The sequence below is a fragment of the Megascapheus bottae genome, chromosome 7, assembly GCF_031878675.1.
Source record: "Megascapheus bottae isolate mThoBot1 chromosome 7, mThoBot2.hap1, whole genome shotgun sequence".
NCBI lineage: Eukaryota > Metazoa > Chordata > Mammalia > Rodentia > Geomyidae > Megascapheus > Megascapheus bottae.
Genome location: NC_143515.1, coordinates 31,286,666 through 31,301,721, shown reverse-complemented (window position 1 = coordinate 31,301,721; position 15,056 = coordinate 31,286,666). Strand labels below are relative to the sequence as shown.

At 47.1% G+C, this 15,056-nt stretch overlaps 1 protein-coding gene across 2 annotated transcripts in view; it reads left to right on the top strand.

Annotated features, from left to right (window-relative positions):
* The window catches only part of Hk2 (hexokinase 2), a 60,407-nt gene extending 45,628 nt beyond the window's left edge, over positions 1 to 14,779 (top strand). For both annotated transcript variants that reach the window (XM_090336605.1, XM_090336606.1), the window contains 11 exons: positions 1,333 to 1,488; positions 2,536 to 2,769; positions 3,944 to 4,248; positions 5,296 to 5,444; positions 5,661 to 5,780; positions 6,376 to 6,471; positions 6,887 to 6,986; positions 7,101 to 7,284; positions 8,624 to 8,779; positions 10,570 to 10,803; positions 12,410 to 14,779. In XM_090336605.1, the coding sequence (XP_090192731.1) occupies positions 1,333 to 1,488; positions 2,536 to 2,769; positions 3,944 to 4,248; positions 5,296 to 5,444; positions 5,661 to 5,780; positions 6,376 to 6,471; positions 6,887 to 6,986; positions 7,101 to 7,284; positions 8,624 to 8,779; positions 10,570 to 10,803; positions 12,410 to 12,554 (1,879 nt within the window). In that variant the 3' untranslated portion in view covers positions 12,555 to 14,779. The remainder of the gene's footprint in view (positions 1 to 1,332; positions 1,489 to 2,535; positions 2,770 to 3,943; positions 4,249 to 5,295; positions 5,445 to 5,660; positions 5,781 to 6,375; positions 6,472 to 6,886; positions 6,987 to 7,100; positions 7,285 to 8,623; positions 8,780 to 10,569; positions 10,804 to 12,409) is intronic.
* The last annotated feature ends 277 nt before the right edge of the window (positions 14,780 to 15,056 follow it).

The window sequence follows — 15,056 nt, the reverse complement described above, 5'->3', positions numbered from 1 at the left end:
TTGTACCTCTGGCAGGCAATTCCAGACCACTGCCCTGTTCCTACTGTTGCCTCCTTGTCTCCGTAGCACATTCCAGTTAGTACCACAGTCTCTGTTGCTTCCTGTTTCTCAGATGCATATCTTTGGAGACACCAAGTAGTCTCTTTTGCTGAGAAGAAAATTGCCAGGGCTTGGTTTCTCCGTGGTTCTGGCTAGAAGAACTAAAATTCTAATGCAAACAGTGTCACCTAGTGTTGATAAATTAAATTATCCAATGCTTTTCTTAGTTTGAAGGCCAACTTTCTCCCTCCCTTCCTCCCTCCCTTCCTCCCTCCCTTCCTCCCTCCCTTCCTCCCTCCCTTCCTCCCTCCCTTCCTCCCTCCCTTCCTCCCTCCCTTCCTCCCTCCCTTCCTCCCTCCCTTCCTCCCTCCCTTCCTCCCTCCCTTCCTTCCTTCCTTCCTTCCTTCCATGGTCATGGGGCTTGAACTCTGGGCCTGGGCTCTGTCCCAGCTCAAGGCTGTCATTAGCTCAAGGCTATCACCCTACCCCTGGGCCTGGGTGCTGTTCATTAACTCTTTAAACTCAAGGCTATCGACCTGCCCTACCCCTTGTGCCACAATGCCACTTCACTTTTTCTAGTGATCAGTTGGAGATAAGAGTCACAGATTTTTCTGCCTGGGCTTGCTTTGAACCTTGATCCTCAGATCTCAGCCTCCTGAGAAGCCTGGATTACTGGTGTGAGCTACTGTGCCCTGCTTTGTAGGCCAACATTTTGAAATACACCTCTCACCCCCAGATTCTCCATCTGTCCTGGCCTTTCCTCCTCCTAATACTGCTCCATCACTCTATGTCCCTGATTGTTTTTACTCATTTTCTTAGGGAGGGCACAGTGTCACTGGGGCAAGGCATTGTGAGTGGATGAGTGGCTAGGTCGGTATCCCATATTTAATCAGACTGGCTTTTTTTTCCTTGTGGAAACAAATATTGGGACTCTAAGAATTAAAACCAATTTTTTTTTAACTGTAGAAGAACTCAATTACTCCCCTACATGAAACATACTTTTATCTCCAGCATGGCCTATTCCAGAATATTTCCATAGGTACTGGATGTTTCATCTAAGACCTATTCTTTTTCATAAAGTGTGCTACCCTGAAGGACAGCCCCCACAGCCACCTGAGCTGTCACAGCTCTGGACATCCAGTCCCTGGGTAGTGACACGTATGTCAGTTATTGTATGCATCCTGACTTCTGCAGTGTGGTGGTGCCCCGCCTATGTACATCTCGCTTTCCCCTAGAAGTTGTGTGTCCGTACACAGCAAGGATGTCATTGCTCTGGTTCACATCTCCCCACAGGTTTGAGAAAATGATTAGTGGGATGTACATGGGCGAGCTGGTGAGGCTCATCCTGGTGAAGATGGCCAAGGAGGAGCTGCTCTTCCAGGGAAAGCTCAGCCTACAACTCCTCACCACAGGCTCCGTTGAGACCAAAGATGTTTCAGATATAGAAGAGTAAGTTTATGGCCCCATCCAATCACCACATCTCTAGAATGGGGGCAGGCAGGTATGTGTGTGTGTGTGTGTGTGTGTGTGTGTGTGTGTGTGTGTGCACACTCACATGCGTGTGCGGATGGGGGGGTTGCCTGTTATGAAGGACCACAAAAGGATCTCAGATGTCCAAGTGCTAGGTCTGTGACTTTAATGGCCAGTCTCTGCTCTTGTCAATTTTAGTAAGTGGTGGTGGGACCCATTGGCCTCCATGAGCAGAGACTTGTCCATTTCCTTCGGCTTGGTGCTTTAAAACATTTAGTAACTCATGTTTGTCACCACCTTTTCCTTTTTGTGAAGCTCTGCCAAACCATCTCACATTGGCAGCTCTCACAAAAGACCAAAATTATGCTGATCCCTGCTTCATAACCAAGAATCAGGCCCCTGGCCTAGCATTCTGTTTTTGAGATTTCCACTTGGAGATTGAGGAAGTAACTTCAGTGTCAAACAAAGAAAACCATTAGAGCTGTGCCTGTGCCTACTTGGAAGAGTGTTATTGTGATAGTTCCCCAGAAGGGCACCCAGGTCACAGCTTGGGGCCTTTCCCACCTACTACCTTCAGGCACAGATGGACACTGCCTACGCTAGAGAGAAGTAAAGGGTAGGAGTGGCTCCCATATCCAGACTCATGTCAAAACTCACTGATGGTGGAGACTTCCATCTATGTAACCCAAGCAAATAGCTCAAGCGCATACCCACTAAGTGTGGGAAGCACCACAAACAGGGATTATCCTCATATACTTTACACAAAGAATTTCTAGTTATCTTCATGGGGGGGAAGAAAAGGGCACCTAGAAGGACAGCGTGGAATAGCACTGTGTGTGCACATTTGTGTCTGCGTGATGTTCCAGGAGAGAACTGTTTACCCTCTCCTTGACCTCTCTCCACATCCCACCTACACACCCTGGGAGGAGGAGTTTGCTGTAGCTGAGGGGCTTCTTTGCCAGCCCACATCTCGTCCCACTGGCCATAGCAAAAGACATGTGTACAGGGAATCTTTCCATTTTCCAGTGAAAAGGATGGTCTCCAGAATGCCTACCTGGTCCTGGTGCGGCTGGGCATGAATCCGCTGCAGGAGGACTGCGTGGCCACTCACCGGATCTGCCAGATCGTTTCCACACGCTCGGCCAGCCTGTGTGCAGCTACCCTGGCAGCTGTGCTGTCGCGCATCAAGGAAAATAAGGGCGAGGACCGTCTGCGCTCCACCATCGGAGTGGATGGCTCCGTCTACAAGAAACACCCCCAGTGAGTCAAGTGTTCTAGGCCCGGAGTGATGCAGCCCCCAGGGTACTTGGGACCTGGTGACTCCAGGAGCCAGCTCCATTTCATAGTCCTCAGAATTGAGGATCTTTGCAAAATTTTGTAAGATTGGATAAAGGGCATTTCTAGTTTTTGTTTCTGGCTGACTTTCATATTTAATGAATTCTGGCCTGTCTATGTTTTAATTCTTTGGTTCAGTATCTACCCAAATAGTCAAATACCCATTGGCACTTAGCAGTCCTTCTCTGGGCTCACTGTTTCCCCATCATTTTCTCCTGGTGAGTCCCTGGTCAGTGTGTCTTCCTTCACTGAGCTGGTTACTGCAAAAGTACATATATATTACAGTGTGTGTGTGTCAGTCAGTCAATACTGGGGCTTGAATTCAGCACTTGGGGCAGTTTCCCTCAATTTTGTTTTTATTACTCAGGGCTGGTGGTCTACTTGAGCTACAACTCCACTTCTGGCTTTTTGGTATTTACTTGGAGAGAAGACCTAATAAACTTTCTTGCCTGGGTAGATTCAAACCCAGATCCTCAGACCTCAGTCTCCTGAGTAGCTAAGATTATAGGCATGAACCACCAACCAATTGCGGGTCTTTAACAACATCCAAAGAAGTTGCTGCCCGATAGATCATATGTGTGGAGTTGCCAAGCCCCTGGCAGCAAAGCTGCTGCCACCCTGCAAGTTTCTTGATGAACTAATCTGTTCTGTTCATCCATTTCGGGGATCGATCCATGGCAGGAGTTGATGAAAGAGGCCAAAACATCAGACCAAAAGCATTTTGAACATTTCTCCTGGGATCTTCCCAGGGCAGAGCCAAACAAAATGGGAGACAGAATGAGAAAAGCAGGTGGACAGTCACCATCAGAGTCTCCCAGGCTCCCCAGTGGAGGCTTGCGGCATCTGATGGGTAGATGAGCCATGGCCTGCTGGCCTCATCAGTCAGGACCATATGGTTTCATGTGACTGCATGTGTAAGACGGTGGCTTGTTACAAGGATTCTCTGATTTCAGTGGAGGATAAACCCAGTGAGGGTGGTCATAGATAGTGGCCTATGATGTGAGAAAGAGTGGAAAGAGGAGATAGGATACAGTGTGATCATTTATGCCACTGACCTTAACTGTGGATGCCTGTCTCTTACCCATCTTCATGGCTGTAGTTTTGCCAAGCATCTTCATAAGACTGTGCGACGGCTGGTGCCTGACTGTGATGTTCGCTTCCTCCGTTCTGAGGACGGCAGTGGCAAAGGAGCGGCTATGGTGACAGCAGTGGCCTACCGGCTGGCTGACCAACACCGAGCCCGCCAGAAAATCCTGGAGCCTCTGAAGCTGAGCCGTGAGCAGCTCCTCGAGGTGAAGAGGAGGATGAAGGTGGAAATGGAGCGAGGTCTGAGCAAGGAGACTCATGCCATTGCCCCCGTGAAGATGCTGCCCACCTATGTGTGTGCTACCCCTGATGGCTCAGGTACAAACCCGGGGTGCCGCCGGCATCACCTGGAGGCTTTTGTCGTGATGTCGTTGTTTAGGGAGGGCTTCCTTCCTTATTCTTAGAGGTTTAAACCAGGACATTTCTGCAGCTGCGTTATTATTCTAAGAGAATTCTCTTGGTCAATAAAATTAACAAGTGTTTCCTCTGAAAAAGTCAAACAGTAATAATACTTAACCTACTCTATGTCAGTCGATCTATCACTTCTGTGTCCATTTACTATTTGTTAACTACTAAAGATCAGCAGTTAATTTTAAATAATTGGTGTATGTAGCACAAAATGGAGCCACAGTAAAGTTAAAACTCTCCCAAGTTTTTATAGCTAGACAGTGGCAGAGTGGGATTTAAATTAATCAGTTCAGGTTCCAGGTGGATAATGGGGTGAATTCGGCCCAGGTGCTGCCCCTGAGCTCTTCAGCTCAAGGCTGCCCCACTGTCCCTGGGCAGTTGTTCATTTTTTTTTTTTTTTTTGCCAGTCTTGGGCTTGGGCTCAGGGCCTGAGCACTGTCCTTGGACTTTCTCAAGGCTTAGCACTCTACCACTTGAGCCTCAGCACCACTTCCAGCTTTTTTTCTATGTATGTGGTACCGAGGAATCGAACCCAGGTCTTTGTGCATGCTAGGCAAGCACTTTAACCACTAGGCCAAACTCCTGGCCCCATTTTTTTTTTTTAAGTTTCCTTTCAAACTCCTTTAAAGAACTTCACATTTCTGCTTTTTGTCTATTTTAGAATCTAACCCGAGGTGACATTTGATTTGGCGCTAATGGTGCATTTAGTTTAACGTTATATCCACATCTCCTGTGTTCATTCCGACTGTTGAGGACAAATGTAGGATCTCACTGAAAAACACTTAAGGATCCAGAAGGGGCTCTTCCTGGGCCTGGGGTCCTTCCTTTCTGTGCTGTTAGGTGGAGCTCCATCCACCCCATCACCCCCTGAGGCTGGGGCCTCTGCTGAAGAACACCTGTTGGGAAGGTGTATAAACTGGTGGTCACTTTCACCATCATCTTTTTTCTTCCCTTCAGAGAAAGGGGATTTCTTGGCCTTGGACCTTGGAGGAACAAACTTCCGGGTCCTGCTGGTTCGTGTGCGGAACGGGAAGCGAAGAGGAGTGGAGATGCACAACAAGATCTATGCCATTCCGCAGGAGGTCATGCATGGCACAGGAGAGGAGGTAAAGGCTTGAGGCTCCAGTCCTCCCTGACAGCACCTTCTCTGAGAACCCAGGGGCCCTGGAAAACCAGTGTGGTTGAGGGCCCCAGTGTGGTCTCTGGCTTATGACAGCCTGTCTTCTACTTGGGTGGAAACTTTGAGCTCATGCCCTGTTCCTGCTGGAGGCAGCCTTCCTCTGCCACGGCCCCTTCCTCAGTGTCCCTTCTTCTCCCTGCAGCTCTTTGATCACATCGTGCAGTGCATCGCTGACTTCCTGGAGTACATGGGCATGAAGGGTGTGTCCCTGCCTCTGGGTTTCACCTTCTCCTTCCCCTGCCAGCAGAACAGCCTGGATAAGGTAACAACAGTTCCTTCCTGGAAGACTCTTCAGAGGGCTTTCCCGACCATCAGCTAGACCAAGTTTGGAGCAGGACCAAAAATTGAGCTGAAGTTGGGTGCCAGTAGCTCTTCCTTTATAACCCTAGCAACTCAAGGAGGCTGAGATCTGAGGATCACACGGTTCAAAGTCAAGAAAGACCATGAGGTTCTTTAATTTACTACCAAAAAAACAGAGGTGGACCTTCATTCAAGTGGTTCAGGTGGCAGTACACTAGCTTTGAGCAAGAAAGCTTAGGGACGGTGCTTAGGTTCTGACACGGAGTTCACGCCCCAGAAAAAAGTTGAGATGAGAGGAAGGAAACAAGGTTGTGAATGGCCTTTGGCAGGGAGGAAGGGAGCACCTCTGGTACACAGAGTAGCAGGTAGTCAGTAAATCCATGTCAGTATCTGAGAAGCAAATTTAGAGTTATTTGTAAATGAGATGAGTGGGTGGGTATTCATTCCCAGGATTCTGTCTGAGCTGAGTGGTTGAGAACTAGAAGAGGGAGCTTTCAGGAAAGAGTGGTTGGGCAACTATTTCTAATGTCACCTCCACGTGCACGTGTGCATTTCAGAGCATCCTGCTCAAGTGGACAAAGGGCTTCAAAGCATCTGGCTGTGAGGGTGAGGATGTTGTCACCTTGCTGAAGGAAGCAATTCACCGGCGAGAGGTGAGAGACGCCCTGTTCATCAATTGCTTATTACGCCTGCAATCATCCATGTGTTCAGGGATTGGGGGCAACATTCTGTGTGATTGCTTTGTTGGGGCAAGGGCGGGGAGGATTAACTTCACATCACTCATCGAACCCTGCTCTGGACCTGAAGACTTGAATGATGCCCAACAAAGTCTTGTTCTATGCAGGGTGGGTGCTATGTGGGGGTAGGAAGAAAAATGAAGTTGGATGCTAGCAAGATGCCCCGTAAGGCTACTATCTCAGGAAGGTGTCTCTCAGGGGAAGGATATTTGAGTAGATGCTCGAGTGAATTAGAACAAGCCATGCCATGGGAGATAGTATATATCTTGGTTAGACGTGTGTGAGTGTGCCAAGGCTCCTTTGTGGATTAGGTGTCTTGTTTCTGCCTCAGGAGTTTGACTTAGATGTGGTTGCTGTGGTGAATGATACGGTGGGGACGATGATGACCTGTGGCTATGAGGACCCTCACTGTGAAGTTGGCCTCATCGTTGGTAAGGATACTCTTGGTCTTCCCCTGTGCGGGTAAATATCCTTGGGTGGATGTGTGTGTGGCGGGGGGGAGGGGGGTGGATGCTGAGCGGGGCCGGGCTTCCTGTGATTGGCAGGCACGGGTAGCAATGCCTGCTACATGGAGGAGATGCGCAACGTGGAGCTGGTAGATGGAGAGGAGGGGCGGATGTGTGTCAATATGGAGTGGGGAGCCTTTGGGGACAATGGATGCCTGGATGACTTCCTCACAGAGTTTGATGTGGCTGTGGATGAGCTCTCTCTCAACCCGGGCAAACAGAGGTAAGGGACTCAACTGTGTGGGTGGGTGTCATATCCCAGAAGTGGACTGCAGCCTGTGATCTGAGTCACCACCTCAGCATTTCCCAGGATGCTTGCTGTCGTGAGGGGTGCAGAGGGCTTCTTTGACAACTTTTCTTGTCGAATTCATCTTGAAAGCTTGAGTAAACATTAAGCAGCTCTTATCCAGAAGCTTGGGAGTGTCAGAGCCTCGATCTGAAGCTACAAGGAAACAGATGTAGAGGGTGGAACCATCTGCTTAACCCTGGATGATTAAGTAGTGCTGGGAGGCACAAGTCTTCCTTCCCTTTTTTCCAGACTCCGCCTTGTGTATGGCGCCCTCTACTGGTAGAACAGAGAACATGGCCCCTGGCTTCACCAAGCCCAGGGAGGTTCTGAATTAAGAGGGTTTATATCCAACTCATTTTCCACCAGGAAGATACTGTCTATAGTGTCATAACTGCATTATCCAGCAGAATACACTTTACAAAAACACATGTCTGAGCTGGGTGCCTGTGACTCATGCTTGTCATCCTAGCTACTCGGGGGGCTTGAGAGCTGAAGATTGCAATTTGAAGCTAGCCAGGGCAGGAAAGACCACGAGACTTTTATTTCCAACGAACTACTCAAAAAAAGCCAGTGGCGCTGTGGCCCAAGTGGTAGAGTACTAGCCTTGAGCACCAGGGACAGTGCCCAGGCTCCGAGTTCAAACCCCAGGACTAAACTCCTCCCCTCACACCCCCCCCCCCCCCAGGAAAAAAAAAATTATGTGACGTATAGTACCCACACTAAAATGCCTCCAGTGGCAAGGCAGGTAATAAAATGAAGAAAGCAGGCTACACTAAGACAATCAAAGGTTGTGATGGGATCTTATTTAAAACTGGTAAGACTTTTTTTTTTTTTTTGACACTTCATAGGGTCCAAAGATGCTTAGGTGTGTCGGTCATGTTCAGTTCTAGGGACCAGGACAGTGGGCTGCTGTTAACAGTAGTTGATTAATAATGACTAGGCCTTGGAGAAACCATTGTAACTAGTGGAGCTGATGATGAACTTCCTCTACTTGAGTACACATACCCCCTCCCCCATGCCCCTAGAAGCATGGTGGGGTTTGTTTCCTTGAGGGATTAAGGAAGTGTGTCCACATGGGGCCTAAACCTAAAAAGCCCCATGGACCTCCAGCACCATGTGATCTATTTTGCTTCAAGTGGTAGGTCAGCATGAGAGGACTCTTGAGATTTTGCCCAAGGGAACCAATTCCTTTCCATCAGTAGACATTTTCTGTTCTTAGCATGTCCAGTACCTTTCCTGCTAAACTTCCTGACCCCCTTCCCCGCCCCCGCAGGTTTGAGAAAATGATCAGCGGCATGTACTTGGGTGAGATTGTCCGTAACATCCTCATCGACTTCACAAAACGTGGCCTGCTCTTCCGTGGCCGCATCTCGGAACGGCTCAAGACACGGGGAATCTTTGAAACCAAGTTCCTGTCTCAGATTGAAAGGTGAGAGTACAACAACTGGGTAAGGCAGGACCGTGCATTTTCTCCTTGCCTTCCTCATAGACAGAAAAGCTGTGAAGGATTTCCACAGCTAGAGACCCTAGTGGCTTTCATAAACAAAGCTCATTTTGTTGTTGTTTATGGTAGTATTGTGGATTGAACTCTGGGCTTCTACCTCTTGAGATATGTCTTCTTGGGTCTTACTCTGGGCTGACCTAGGCTGTGATCCTCCTATTTGTGCTGGGGATGATAGGAATGTGTCACTACACCTGGCCATTGTAGTTGGTATAATAGAAGCTTACTACACAACCATTGATTGAGTCTTGCAAATTTGCCCAGCTTGGCCTCAGACCATAATCCCCTCTCTCAATCTGCCAAGTAGTAAGTAAGGATTACAGGCTTCAGTCATTATGCTCAGCTAAAACATAGTTCAGTTAGTTCTCATGTTTTCATAGGACATTTGTATGAAAGAATGAACATGGGCCCAGGGGGAATTTGGCCTAGTGGTAGGGTGCTTGCCTAGCATGCATGGATTCGATTCCTCAGTACCACATACATAGCAAAAGCTGGAAGTGGTATTGTGGCTCAAGTGATAGAGCTCTAGCCTTGAGAAAAGTCCAGGGACAATGCTCAGGCCCTGAGTTCATGCACCATGACTGGCAAAAAGAATGAACATGGCATGAGTTCATGAAAATTGTTCTTGTTGTGTTTTGACCATATATCAAAGCTAGAGAGATACTTGCTCCTAGGATGAAAAGCACAGGGGGAGATACGAACTAAAGCCTCTGCACTCAGCTTGGAGGGCTTTCCAAACTGCCGCTTCCAGTAATTGGGCAATAAGGATCCCATCCAGATGGGATTGTCAGACAATGCCAAAGTGTGCTATGAGGCAGCTCGTTAGAGCCAAGCCCCCCTCCAGTCCAAAGCAGAACATTGTACTTCAAATTAGAACGGTGAATTTCAGAGCCCTTTAAAGATTAATACTGTCATTACTCTTAGGCCATATACCAGAAAGCAGACTGACACAAATGCACCCCTAGGGTGTCTGCCTCAGTGAGAAAATGTTCTGGCTTGCCCGTGTGCGGATATGTAAGACGATGACCCCAGTGTTCTGAAATAGTCCCTTTTATGTCACAGTTTTTATTTTCTTCCTGCAATTTTTATTTACATCTGTTTCATAAATAATGCACAAACAGATGCCGATAGCAAGCCGGAGTCCAGTGCTGGTTAATTAATGCCTGTCCTGTGGACCCACTAACAGCAACAACAGAAAGGATGTGGATGCAGCTTTGCAGTGGGAAATGCCCGTGGGTCACCACTGCCCCTGCCTTTCATACTTTTAGACGGGTTGAATCCGTAATGAGTTCCTTTCTGTTTTCAGTAATCGCTTTTGTATTAGCAAGGCTCTCCCTGAGTAGATGAAGCAGAGCAGGGAGCCATTGCTTCACATTTCTGTTTCCCTGAGGAAGACTCAGTGTGCTCCAATGGAACGAACAGTGCTCTGGGTTTGGGACCAGCTCTCTCCCTCCCCCCCCCCCCCCCATGATTATCAATTTATTTAAGAAAACATTTGCCAGTCATGGGGACTGAACTCAGGGCCCAAGCACTGTCCTTGGGCTTTTCTCAAGGCTAGAATTCTACCACTTGAGCCACAGCACCACTTCGGGCTTTTTTCTATGTATGTGGTGCCAAGGAATCGAACACGGATCTTTGTGCATGCTAGGCAAGCACTCTACCACTAGGCCACTGAATCTTCTTATTTGCATGACTGACCTCCTTCTCTCCCACCTCAGCGACTGCCTGGCCCTGCTGCAGGTCCGTGCCATCCTCCGCCACCTGGGGCTTGAGAGCACTTGCGATGACAGCATCATCGTCAAGGAGGTGTGCACTGTGGTAGCTCGGCGGGCGGCCCAGCTCTGTGGCGCAGGCATGGCTGCCGTGGTGGACAAGATACGAGAAAACCGGGGCCTGGACACCCTCAAAGTCACAGTGGGTGTGGATGGGACCCTCTACAAGCTCCATCCTCAGTGAGTACCTGCCCCAACCGCCCTGTCTCTTTTGTCCTCTATTCCTCTGCCACACTGTTCCTTCCCTATCTATGTCATTACGCTTTTCATTATTTTTGACCAAGCCATGATCGCTTTCGTGATTGTTCTTCACAAGGCACTTATGTTATGAATAAATGAATGAATGAATTTTGGTGTGTTTTAAGGCTTGAACTCAAGGACTGTGTCCTGTCCTTGAGATTTTTTTTGCTCAGGGCTGGCACTGTGCCACTTGAGCCATAGCTCCCCTTTTTGGTGGTTAGAGATAAGTCTCATGGAGGCAGGGAGCGCAGCCTAGTGGTAGAGTGCTCAACTAGCACACAGAAAGCCCCAGATCTGAGTAGGTAGGATTAGAGGCATGAGCCACCAACAGCAGCTTATTTATTTTCACTTGTTTTATTTTGAGTCAAAAATCTCACTTTGTTGCCTAGGCTCTTCAGGACTCAAGCAATCCTCCTTCCCCAGCATACCATGTAGCTGGGATTATAGGTGTTTACCAGTTTACTGGATTGTGATTTGGGAGGCGCTCGTAATGGAGTATATGGTTGTAGTTCATTTGGGGGATGGAATTTCAGGCTTTTGAATAAGTGAATTACCATCGCTTTTACTGTGATGTGTCCTTCTGTCCCCCTGCCTCACCCCCCCCCCCCTCCCAGGTTGTGGGGCTTGAACTCAGGGCATGGGCACTGTCCCTGTGCTCTTTTGTTCATGCCTAGTGCTTTATCTCTTAGAGCCATAGCTCTGCACCCAGTTTTGTTTTGAGTGGTTAATAGGATATAATGGAATTTTAATGGAATTTTCAGCTTCTTTCCTGGTTAGCTTCGAACTGTGATCCACAGATCACAGCTTCCTGAGTAGCTAGGATTACATGCGTGAGCCACTGGCACCTGACTGGTTTTCAGATTTTGACTATTAAAAGTTAGACTGCTGTGAGTGATATAGTAAATGCGTATCAGAACTTATGCTTGAACCCACACACGATTTTTTTTTGATCTTTTGGGGCAAATACTGACTGCTTTCATAAGTAAGGTTTTGTTAAAATGCCGCCATTCCACTGGGTTCATGCTTCTGCAGCAGAGCAGTCGTGGCAGACCACCTGATCCATGAGACTGGCCCACTTCCTCCATGCAGAGGCACCCAAATGCCTTCTCTCCATCTTTCCTATCCCTTTCTCCTTGTTCCTATTTTGCTTCTCTCATCTTCCATTCCCCTTTTCCCCTATGACAGGGTCTTAACTATGTAGTGCAGGCTAGCATTGAGCTTGTGATTCTCCTGGCTCCCTCTCCTAATACTGGGCTTGCAGGAGTACTCTCAAACCCTCTGTTGAATCTTTCACTCATTACTTTCAGAGCAATCAGCAGCGTTGCTCACTGTCATGCAGAACTTGGGTGTATTATTCTAAGCCTCAGTTTCCTGACATAGGATATCTTTGAAGGTTTACTACATTCCGCTTTTTCATCCTTTCAATTATTCTTGGGTTTTCAGCCTTGTTTCTTAGGGTCTCACCTCTGAGGACACGAACCAGTCATGACTAAGTTAATTTTTCTTCCCTCCCTGTGTCTTTCCTCACCCCACAACCCCTTTCCAGCTTTGCCAAAGTCATGCAGGAGACAGTAAAGGACCTGGCTCCCAAGTGTGACGTGTCTTTCTTGGAGTCTGAAGATGGCAGCGGGAAGGGAGCTGCTCTCATCACTGCTGTGGCCTGTCGCATCCGGGAGGCGGGACAGCGATAGAAACCGGAAGGGACTTCTCTTCTTCCCCTCTCCCTTGTTTTAAATTAAAAGGTGTCACCCTCTTGTGTTGGAGGTGGTCCCTCAGCTTTTCCTTGACAGACAAGACTCCGATGCATTAGGTGTTGTCTGTATTATCACCATTGTTCAGTACCCAAATCTTGGCCTTCCTGAGACACAGAAGAAATGATTTGTTCACACTGGTCACAACCATTCCCATTGGTTCTCTTAAACTTTCAATGTGGTTGGGAAGATTTGAGCCATCCCCCGGTGGAATTCCATATCCCTCCCCATACAACCCATCCTGCAGAGTGGAGACAGTGTGGAAGACCTTGCCTGCTCCACCTTGGAGCTGAATGGGACATTATTGATGCTGCTTCTCTCTTCAGAGTTCTGGGAGGTCTCCACTAAGGACTTGAGCCTGATCTTCCTGCAGGAAGATGGGGGAGTGGAGGGGGTTGGCTGCACCTCTTCACAACTTACCTGTAAAGTATTGCTCTGAGGGTTCCAGAGTCTGCTTCTGGAATCCTGCCACCACACAGCTGGATAGTGAAACCAAAGCCAAGAGTTGCCACATCCCACAAGAGAGTTTGTCATCGCATTGTGTCATGACTTCGTGTATCACCCGCGAGCCCTGGACCTTTGGAAGAGGAGGAGCTTTTAAGTTTCATTTTAATTTTCTTTCCCTGCAAAAGTGGAGAAACACTGTATTTTCCTTTTAATTTATGTTTGAAATTTATTTAGTTCATGAAGTAGGTGTGCTCCTTTCATTGTGTAAAGAATGATTCATTTGTGTGTAATGTATTTATATGTTTGGTCGTTATGTATATAGAAAAACATGGTCTCCTCACTGTTGGCCTCATTAGTAAATCAGTAGGCAAAGATACTGACCAGAGACTAGGAATACCTCATTTGCCCACAGGAAGGGAAAGAGAAACTTCTTCTAGGTGAGTGATTAGCAAATGGTCAGCTTTCTGTTTCCTCCTTCCACTACAGTGTGGGGAATGTGAGGAAGACAGGAATGAAGATAAGGCTGACCATGGAGAGAAGAAATCACAGCAAACTGGCTGCTCTTTCCAGAGACTTTACTGGGTATATGACAATGAGGTGTTACCCAATGGGAGCCAAAGGAATCATTTCAAATGCTCAATACTTAGAAGCTTTTATTCATTATTTGTAAGGTCGTCAGTATTTTTAAAGCTAACAAGATAAAGAAAGCCCACCCAAAATTTATTTAAAAAAATGTATCTGTTAATCACTAACACCAAAATGAAGCAATGAAATGGCCAAACCAAATGAATCCTCAGGGATGACATTTTGGGGGGAGGTATTTGTGCCCTCCTAGCAAATTTTACCTAGGATTTGTTTTGTAAATGTTTTTACAACTGTTGTGTCTATGCTTCCCTGGACTGAGCTGGTATTGGTCTATTGACCTGTTTTTATTTTTTTTATACACATTATTTATTTCACACTGTTGGCAGGGAGGGGAAAGACATAAAAGAGCTCATACTCTACTTTCCAAGATGACAGATTATTCTAAATTCACTTCTGCCCCCAGCTATAAACCATAGACATGAAGCCTGGATGCAGCCTGATTGAGAAGGATTGACCTTGTAACTCCATCTTTGGCTGAGTTGAAATAGTGTAATTGCCTGGTTTTTTGGACAAAGTGAAAACGAGCAGGGTTCTGGGAGGCTCACACATCCTCCTTTTATTCCAGGCTTACTTTGCCTGTCAGATACAGTTCCCTTGTCCCCATCTGTAGTTATGGACCTAAAATAGGTGCCTCCGGCTATGATGAAGGCCAAAAGCCATGTGCACCTATATAGCTCATTAAAGGATACACACAAAATACAGATACATTTTACTTTATTAAGTTTTAAATTTCACCTTTAAAAATTAGGCGCTGTCTATAAATTTTACACATATGTTTAGAGGTAGAGCTATGGGATTGGTGGCTGTCAAAGAAGTATTGTGCTGTTGGTTTCTAATCAGGAACACGGGGACCATGTACGTTGACTGTGTTCCTAGCACTGTGCTGATAGCCCCTAGCTGATGCTGCCCTGCTCAGTGTACATCCAGTGGAACTCAGTCTGGTTAGGTTGTGCCTGACAATGCATCTCAAATCCTTCAGCCTTCAGTCTAGTGAAGATGTCTCTGAACAATCGAGAACTAATTTGAATTAATGTGACGTTATCTATGATGAATAAATTTTAACATTTTCTGAAGTGTTCAGTGTGTGGTCTCAGTTCTTAAGAGTGTAGAATGAGGCATGGTTGCCTTTGGCTTGTCTGAATGAATAAATGAACGAATGAATCAGAGGTGCCTTCATTCTGAGTGCATGAATAATAGTCCTCATGGTATGCAGGTAGAATTGCTTATAGGAGCCACCTGAACCAATATCTATGAATGTCCAAGTCTCTTATATACAATACAGCCCACGAGCATACTCCAGTATTTTAATTATTTCATGTTGCCTAAAACTATGTAGTTATTCTACATAAT